The sequence below is a fragment of the Nicotiana tomentosiformis genome, chromosome 10, assembly GCF_000390325.3.
Source record: "Nicotiana tomentosiformis chromosome 10, ASM39032v3, whole genome shotgun sequence".
Classification (NCBI taxonomy): Eukaryota; Viridiplantae; Streptophyta; class Magnoliopsida; order Solanales; family Solanaceae; genus Nicotiana; species Nicotiana tomentosiformis.
In genome coordinates, this window is record NC_090821.1 from 61797762 (window position 1) to 61807169 (window position 9408).

The 9408-nt window shown below is 35.1% G+C and overlaps 2 protein-coding genes across 2 annotated transcripts; both read right to left on the bottom strand.

Annotated features, from left to right (window-relative positions):
• Positions 1–331: 331 nt before the first annotated feature.
• LOC138900282 (uncharacterized) lies at positions 332–982 on the bottom strand. Its single transcript, XM_070187005.1, has one exon. It carries the CDS (start codon positions 980–982, stop codon positions 332–334), a length of 651 nt encoding a protein of 216 aa, XP_070043106.1.
• A 2024-nt stretch (positions 983–3006) lies between these two features.
• LOC104094174 (zinc finger protein ZAT4-like) lies at positions 3007–6797 on the bottom strand. The gene is made up of 2 exons (XM_009600050.4): positions 4544–6797; positions 3007–3253 (listed from the first exon to the last, which is right to left on the bottom strand). The coding sequence occupies exon 1, from the start codon at positions 6136–6138 to the stop codon at positions 4633–4635; it is 1506 nt and encodes a 501-aa protein (XP_009598345.1). The 5' UTR covers positions 6139–6797; the 3' UTR covers positions 3007–3253; positions 4544–4632.
• Positions 6798–9408: the final 2611 nt, after the last annotated feature.

Consider the following 9408-nt stretch of genomic DNA (forward strand, 5'->3'; position numbering starts at 1 on the left):
TATTTCTAAAGTGGTTCTTGGCTCGGTCGCTCAACAATTCTCGAAGGTGCCCATTGTTGAATAAACGGGCTACTTCTTCTCTCAGCTGTCGACAATCTTCCGTTCTGTGACCGTGAGTGCCATACTATTTCCACATCTAGTTAGGGTCCCTTTGAGCTGGATCTGATTGTAGAGGTCGAGGCACATGGTATTATTGATGCACCCGATAGCTGATACGATAGCGGTAGCATCGACATTGAAGTTGTATTCCGATAGCCTCGGCGCTTCTTTAGGCCCGATAGACCTGTCGAAGCTATTTTTGGTCATGAGCCCCCGGTTACGTTGACCTTGATCATTTCGTCTTTCGTTTCTTACGGGGTACCGCCCCGGACCCACTGCTCATTCGATCTTTATTATATGGTAGATATCGATCTCTGTTTGATCTTGGTTCACGATCGATGTCTCTCTTGACTCTGTCGAGGGTTCTGACGGGATAAACAGACTCCGAGTGGGCCCCGAGTTGGTCATCTTCGACTCTGATTTTTGATTGATACCGATTATGTATATCTGCCCAGGTAACGGTAGAGTATTCTATCAGATTCTGCTTCAGGTTGTGTGAAGCCACCGAGCTCTGAATATTGAGTCCCTGAGTGAAAGCTTGTACAACACAATCATCAACGACTGGCGGCAGATCCATTCGTTCCATTTGGAAATGGGACACGAATTCTCTGAGCATCTCATAATCCTTCTGTTTAACTTTGAAAAGGTCTGATTTCCTAGTTTTGACTTTGATGGCACCAGCACGTGCTTTCACGAAGGAGTCTGCAAGCATAGCAAATGAATCGATAGAATTAGGAGGTAAGTTTTGATACCATTTCATAGATCCATTTGACAGGGTTTCCCCGAATTCTTTTAGTAGAACAGACTCAATCTCGTCGTCTTCCAGGTCGTTCCCTTTGATGGCACACATGTAAGAAGTTACATGCTTGTTTGGATCGGTCATCCCGTTATACTTAGGTATTTCGGGCATATGGAATTTATTGGGGATCGGCTTTGGAGCCGCGTTTGGAGGAAAAGGTTTTTGCACGAACTTCCTGGAATCCAGTCCTTTTAATATCGGAGGTGCCCCTAAGATTTGATCTACCCTAGAATTATAGGTTTCTACCTTTTTATCGTTTGCTTCGATTTTCTTTTCCCCTGATTCTATCCGCTTTGTCAGTTCCTCGAGCATCTTCATAATCTCGGGGTTAGTACCAGATTCTTGTTTATTTTACCTCATTATGACCGGTTCATTTCTGCGGGTGACTTCACGGGGCGGATCGGATTCAACTCTATTCGGCGTGTGGCTTTGGCTCTGCAACTGAGCTATCGCCACATGTTGAGCCTGCAGCATTTCAAAGATCATCCATAGGTTGGTCCCGTCTTCTTCATTGTTTTGTGCATTTTGAGCTGCAGATCGGGCCCCACCACAGATGCTATTTTCGGGGTCGGTAGGCAAGTTAGCGTCGATCTTCACATGTGAATTAATATCAATCGGGTCTACAATTGTAATTCCTACAGGACCAGCAGGTGGCCCTACGTTACCGGACACTATATTTTTATTCTCACCCTGATGACCGAACTCGTTGTCGATAGGCAGGGGGGCTAATTGAGAGTTTGTCATTTTTAGCCTGAAATCAAAGACACTTCAAAGAGTAATTGTAAAGTAGTGTGTGTGTGTTATGGAGATTTGTATCAAATAACCACTATTATCCTTAGCCTCACGGTGTGCGCCAAACTATTTACCCTCAAAATCGGATAACAATTGAATTTGTTAGTGGTTATAAGGATATGTGAATTAACTTGATACAAAGCGATAAATTAGATTGTAATTGAAATAAATAGCGATAAAATAAACTGCAAACCACGGGAATTGGATGATTTCAATTTAAGAATGCCAGCCACCCTTGAGTTGAATATACTTTTATTGATCGATAACAATTGAATTTGTTAATGGTTTTAAGGATATGTGAATTAACTTGATACAAAGCGATAAATTAGATTGTAATTGAAGTAAATAGCGATAAAATAAATTGCAAACCACATGAATTGGATGATTTCAATTTAAAAATGTTAGCCACCCTTGAGTTGAATATACTTTATTGACAGAAAAAATATCAGAGAGTAGGAGCTTGAAAAATATATTGCTTATGAGCGTATGTTATAATGTGCTTCATGGATTGTGAAGTCCCCTTTATATATTGAGGGAGACCTACCCCTTAGAGTATTATTTAATTGTACTATAAAAACATAAGTCCTTGATTTTGAAGACCGTTGGTTCCCTTTTTGACTAATTCCATAATTTCAGCTATAATGATCGGTTAATGGCAAGAATCACAGACCCTTGTCGGACGAGCTGGCAAAGCTTTCTTCGAGACCGTTAGAAATATGACTGGTCACGCCTTCGGCAAACTCGAGGGCAAATCTGATGGTTTTGATGGCTAATTTTGATAGTGCTTTGGGTTCGATCATAATTACCATGTGTCGATCTTGGTTGATGGTGTTAGTCGTCAGATCGATCTTTGAGCTCGACTTCACTCGATTACAGATATTTCGGCCCTGGCCTAATCAAGGAGTTCGGAAGCTCGATCGAATATCGAGCTCGGTTTTACCCGTATACAGGAGTAAAACTAATACTTATTTTATCTAATATCTCCAATTAAATACGGAATAAATTTAATTTCAAATTTTATGTCGGATAACTCATCTAATCCTTTGAACCAAATGGCCCTCTAAGGTTTTGGATGCCCTACAAATTATTAGACTAATATAAAAGCAGCCTAGTGGGTGCCATCCCTTCCTATCAATGCTTGGCCTCACAAGGCCTGACCCATTTATTGGGTTGTTAATGCTTTGAGGTACTCAAACTTGTGACATGAAATTACACGTAAAGACCTTGACAATGAATTTTAATTTTCTTATCCCGTTTGTCTTGTAGACAAACCTTTTAAGGTCATAAGTGTTGCCTATGGGGCAAAAGAGGAGTAAAACTTATTCAACTTAAAGTTCTGCCCATTATACAAGAGGGGTCAAAAAATTAATAGTGGCATCCAAAGTGTCTTATTTGTGCAAATTACCTAACCTGTACTTTAGGCTCATTAACTGATCCATCAGATTCGAGAATTTAGTGGGCCATGTCCTCCCTTTTTGGGTACAACAGCCCAACTAATGTTGCAGAAGAACGTGTCCGATGCAAGTCCACACCACTCTTTTTTGACTCCTTTGTTCCTTTTACCTTAAAAAGTAAAAAAGCAACAAAAAGTACTAAGTATTACCACTCTTGAATTTCAAGTTTTTGAATATTTTTTGTTATATAGTTGCAAAGAGAAAAGGTGAGACTCACTGGGGCCAAAATTTAACTCGTGGCGTTATGGTTCATATGACCTTTCAATTTAAATACAGACAGAGAAGGTTTCATAAGTCATATTTCGATAGCTTTAATTTACTTTTGCGTCTAAGTTTATCGAATTTCATATATTCAGGACTAAACAAGTTCTCATCAAAAATGTCTTTTGGTTATAAAGTGCATTTTTTAAAGAATTCGCTTATTTTAGGCTATTATTTGAAATCTATAACTAACCTCGGCCTTAGAATAGTCGAATATAATTTCGTGGACAACCACAAATTGTGCATTCTTTTGTGTGCCAAAGTCGTTAAAATTGGCTTTCAAAGTGTATGCTTACCCGCATTTCCTACTTTACTGCTCTTTACAACAACCCCCGCCCAATATAAAATGAGCACATGTCTAGTTATGTTACTCCCTAACTTGGCCACGTGTCATAATCTATTGTCAGAAATTTAAGATTTTCTAAGGAATTCACCCATATTTAAGTTACTCTAATGTGATGAAAAATAATTTTGTGGTTTTAATGTTAACAAAAGTTCATTGATCATACGTAAAATTAACTCGAATAGGAAGGAGTACAAGAAACATTGCAGGAAACAATAGAGGAGCATATTCACCAAAAGACTAAGTACCAAAATGAAAATCACCATTTTAGATTTCCCTTTTTACTCTATGGATCAATTACAGTGGCGGATCCAACAATTGGTTCGCGAGTTCAGTAGAACCTGGGACTTCGAATTTGAATCCTATATATATGTGCCGGAAAATAAGTACATATAGAGCAAGACATACATTTTAGAACTCATTCTCTCAACTTAGAACCTGCGACGTCTAAATTCTGGATCTGCTAATAGTCGACTAATGCAGTTCTGTTGTAACTTTGAGAGAGCAAATTCATTAAGGAGGTCACTAAGATTCTCAAAACATAGCAAGAAAGCTTAAAGATGGATACTAGAGAGTGTAGCTTCTTCATATAGCAAAACCAAACAAATAAATAGGCTTTAGAATAAGATAATGAATAATAGAGACAAGAAAAGACATGGATATAATGTGAATGTCTCAAAGCTAAAAGAAATGAATAGTCTTAACCAGCAAAAATTGAAGCATATGCTTGGATATGCCAAAATCAGAAGGAAATGTTAGGTTCATATAACTGATCAGCAATAATGAAACTACTACCTCTATCCAAAAATGAAGAAATTGTGCCTCCCAATTTGCCTATACAGTATAGCATTGTCTGCAAATTGGAAAACCTTGTTTGTCACCAACTACCAAGATACAAGGTGCGCGTGCTCATCATCCTCAACTTCAACTGGAGCAGGAAGGTTAAGATCAAGTAAATCGTCGACGTCTTTCTTGACAGGTGAAGATTGATTCATGTTCTGCGCAGTACTAACTATAAAATGGGACCTTTTGTGGCCACCCAAAGCTTGACCAGACTTGAAAATCCTGTCGCAAAATGGGCATTCATGTCCTTTGAATTTCTTAGGCTTAATCTTTTTCTCAGCAGAAGCCGATTTTCTACTGCTTAAAGTCTCCCTATGCTTGTTATCGTGATCAGCAGCATCAACGCTATTCTCACCAGTTCCATTTGTTGATTCGATACAAGCATTCGTCTTTTTATGGCAAGGTCTATGTCCGCCAAGAGCTTGATATGAGCTAAAATTCTTCTTGCAATTCAAGCACTCATACTTCTTCTTAAACGACTCATTCTCTATCTCAGGATTATAAGAACTATTCTTAGCCCTCTTTCTTGATTCGCATTTATCTGAATTTGAAGCTATCCTGTAATAATCATATTCACTTCTTGATGCTGTAGGATATCTTTTAGTTCTGTTTAAGCCCTTTCCCTTATCGGTCCCAGACTCATCACACCAAACAGTATCACTCATTTTAGAGGTGCTCCATTTGCTATTACCATTTCTGTGGAATCCATCAAAAGAGACATCTGATTCAACTGTTGTATTTTCATCTAAAAAGTATGCAGAATCAGAGTTTTCAGACTCAGCTTCAGCATTCAAAACACTAAGTTTCAAGTCCCTATCTACCTTTTCCTTGGTTCGCGGCGTTTCATCTTGATTGTAAACACATTTTAGACCATCCTTTCTAGCAAATCTCATGTCAGTAGAGGATGATTTGGTCTCTAAAACAACAGAATTATTATCAGAAGACTCAATAAATGAAGTGACACAATTCCAAGAATCCCTAGACAACATCATCAAACACTTTGCTATTTCCTCTTGATCTTGCTCATTATCAATCTCAGAAACACATGAGGAACCATTATTAATGGTATTATCATTAACTAAACAAACAGAAGACTTAACCACAATTCTTTTGTACCTCTTAGTCTTTGATCTTGTCCTCAGCCTTAACTCCTCCTCAGCTTCAGTATCTGAATAACTAGTCCCTTTATCTTTCTCTGAATGACAAGCCATGTGACCACACAATGCTTTAAGTGATTGAAATACTTTACCACATTGTTGACAAACTCTCTCTTGAGGCAAAGGAGAAGTTGAATCCACAGCCCTCCAAGTTTTCTTGGGATTCTCTCTTAGACCATAACCAGAATTCCCACCAAGTTCAAATTTTGATTGATACTGATTTTCTCTATTCCAAGATTGCAACTTTTCAAGTTGGGGTTCAATTTTTTCCTCAAATTCAGCTGAATTTGTAAGTACATGAGATCTCATGTGGCCCCCAAGTGACTTTCCACAAGGGTACTTTTTGTTACACAACTTGCATACAAACTTCAAATCTTGAACTTCTTTCATTTTTTTTGGTTAAGTTCTAGTACTAGTAACCAAGTTAAATTCAAAGAAGAACCAAAGAGTAGAAAAGCAAGATTACAAGTGAAATATTTTTGCAAAGCTCAAATCTTGCCACAATGCCACATTTCAAGAAAACCCAAAATATTGCTCTATAGCATCAGAGGAACCTAGCCAAGAAGCAAAATTAGAACCCCAGATCAAAGTAAAGAAAGGGAAGGGAAAAAAACAAAACTTGGAAAAAGCTCAAAGTTGTCCTATGGGGTTGGGACACAGATCACAAAGTGTTGCTCAAGCAATAGGAATAAAAAAACAATAAACTGCTCAGATGTGGCACTTTTTGAGAAGTAGAAATGACTCTATGAGTTCAATATCCATGTAATCTCTCTCTCACACACACAAATAAACACACACCAAAGAGAAATACCCTTTTGATTAAGTGTTCAGTATTTCAAGAATCCTTAATGGGAAGGTAAAAAAAAAATCAAACTTTCAACAGAGGGGCTGCGACTGAAATGGCCATAGAACCAGCCAAAATTATTCAGACACTAAAAAAGGAAAATAAATAAATAAATAAATGATCTCAACAGAAAGCAAAAGACTCTTTCCTCTCTCTGTTTCACTTTGTTTGTGTGTGTGTGTGTGTTATAGTTGGAGGAGAATTCCATGCATGAAAGCAAATTGAGAGAAAAGCGGCCAAAAAACACAAAAAAGATGGGCAGACGTGTAATCTTGGGAGGATTATTCGTTCTTTACAAAATTATACGGTCAAGATTTGCTACGAACTGTTTATTTTAATTAGGGTCTTCGTGGTTCGGTTTGAATTGATTTTTCCCTAAAAAGATACCAGAATCGAACCAAACCAATTAAGTTGGTTTTTAATCGATTCAATTTTTGTCGGTTTTTCAGTTTTTTCGGTTATTATCGATTTTTTTCTTAAATATGAGACATACACTATCAAACACATATTCCGGCGATTACATTTTTAATGTAACATCTATCATTTACCAAGATATATTGATGATAATTGAATCAAATAGTGATGAATAATTTAATTACTCAATTAAAAATTAATTATTTTTAACATGAAATAAATTCTTATACTTAACAAAAGAAAAATACCAATCAAACTAGAATGTCAAAGCAAAAAATTAGATTATTATAATAGCAAAGAACTATACTAAAAATACAAATGACTAATATGTACCATAAAATTTTAGAAACTTTATATAAAAATACACACATATATATAGGTGTAATAATAAATTTAAATAGCTACTTCTATAGTCAGTTTGGTTCGGATTTTTCGGTTATTTTTTGATTAAAACCAAAACCAAACCAAATTTGATCGGGTTTTAAAATTCAAAACCAAAACCAAAACCAAACCAAACCTAAAATGTATCGATTTTTTTGGTCGGTTTGGTTCGACTTTTCGGATTTTTATGAACACTCCTAATTTTAAGGATTGAAATTCAAGAATCAGCAACAGCAACAGATAACTCTTTATAAGACATGGGAGACCTGGGATCGATTCCCCTTACTAGCAGGCTACTCAGTTAGAGATTGTCGCATGGCGCTTGCCTAGTTCAGTTTACTTCTCCTCTGTGATTTGCCAGTTATTGCATAGTGAGTAGATTACTCAATGCGTTTACCCAATGTGTACCCGAAAGGTAGCGGCCGCGGGTTTCTATGATTAACATGCACTAATTGTATAATAAAAAGAATTAACCTAAATAGTAGCCCACTCAATTAATTAAACTAAAAATAGTCATCGAATATTTATCTATACTATATTAAAAGTATGAAAATCCTTAGCGAAATGTCGTTCACCTTTTTTACCCTTTAAAAATAGGTTTCACATTAGATAAAAGTGCAATTTAACTATTTTTCTAATATTAGGAAGTGATATTTAATTATTTTCCTAATATTCAAGAATAAATATTCAATTATTTTCTTAATATTTAGGAGTTCTTTTCATTCTTTTTACTAAATAATCTGAATTCAACTATAATTCATTCAAAATGCTTAAGAAGGAAACCGTATATATCTTTGCTTAGAGAATATTTTTTGAAAACTTTGCTGCAGCTTATCAAACTGAAATAAATAAATATATTACACACTTAATTTCCTCAACCTTTTTGGAACCATACTGTACGCCTTAGGATTCTTATGTTTGGCGCGTATACAACAACTCGAGAATATAATTCCCCCGGTCGTTCAATTTTCTCAAATTGTCCTCCAAATATTTAGCTATTTATAATTTATATAAAAAATAAATATACGAAGTGCAATTATAGCTGTCTAATATGAATATACTTACGAATAGTAAAAAGTGATCTACATGCTAAAACATCTAACACAAATTTAAAAAAGAATTAGATTATTTCTTTTTATCTGTTCTAGGATTGATAGACAGATTTACTTGGTACATGTTACGAAAATAATATGCATCCCATAAAATTAATCGAGATGTATACAAACTGACCTAGACACTTATAAAATAATTAAAAAAAATAAAAAATACTTCCTATCATTAAAAAAAAATGAGAAAACAACATTTTCAAGAAGGAATCTAAGGTTCTTCAATTCCTAAAATTCTAAACTAAATAAAATAGAAAACATAACTTTTCAAGTAGCGGTGAAAACTGTTTACACCCCCAAATTTGCTTTAAACATCAAATTCTCCCATCAACTTTGAACAATAGACATTATATTTATTAATTTTAAAGTTTAAACCTTTTATTTTATACGCAAGCATAGTTTTTAATATATTACTAATTGGGAGCAGGATTACCTTAAGACTAGTATAATATATATGTATAATCATATATAATTAATATATAATTTATGTATATCGGCTAGAAAAAGTAAACAGTAAAACCGGGCGACTACTTGCGTAAAGATAACTTACATTCCAATGTCTAAAAGTTATTAAATCCTTCTAGAATTTAACGGAACTTATTTGTTAGGATTATTCTTGAGACATATATAAAGACATCACCCAATTTGGGGTGGATATAGAGTGGCACCTAGTGGTTTACAGTGAACAAATCCTTTATATGTGTTAAAATTTTTATTAAAATTTATAACTTTAAATTTTGGATCCGCCTTATAATATTTTTATTATATTTTATCAGTCTCAAATTAGCTGGCATATTTTGCTTTTTAAGAGCTAAACTTTGTAAATTTTGATTAATATTTACAAATATATTTTTTCATTATATTGACACAAAAAAAAGTTGCAAGTTTTAGTATTTTTGTATCGTTTTTGAATAT

Coding starts and splice junctions, on each gene's coding strand:
- LOC138900282 (XM_070187005.1), bottom strand. CDS start 982: ATGACCGATCCAAACAAGCATGTAACTTCTTACATGTGTGCCATCAAA.
- LOC104094174 (XM_009600050.4), bottom strand. CDS start 6,138: ATGAAAGAAGTTCAAGATTTGAAGTTTGTATGCAAGTTGTGTAACAAA.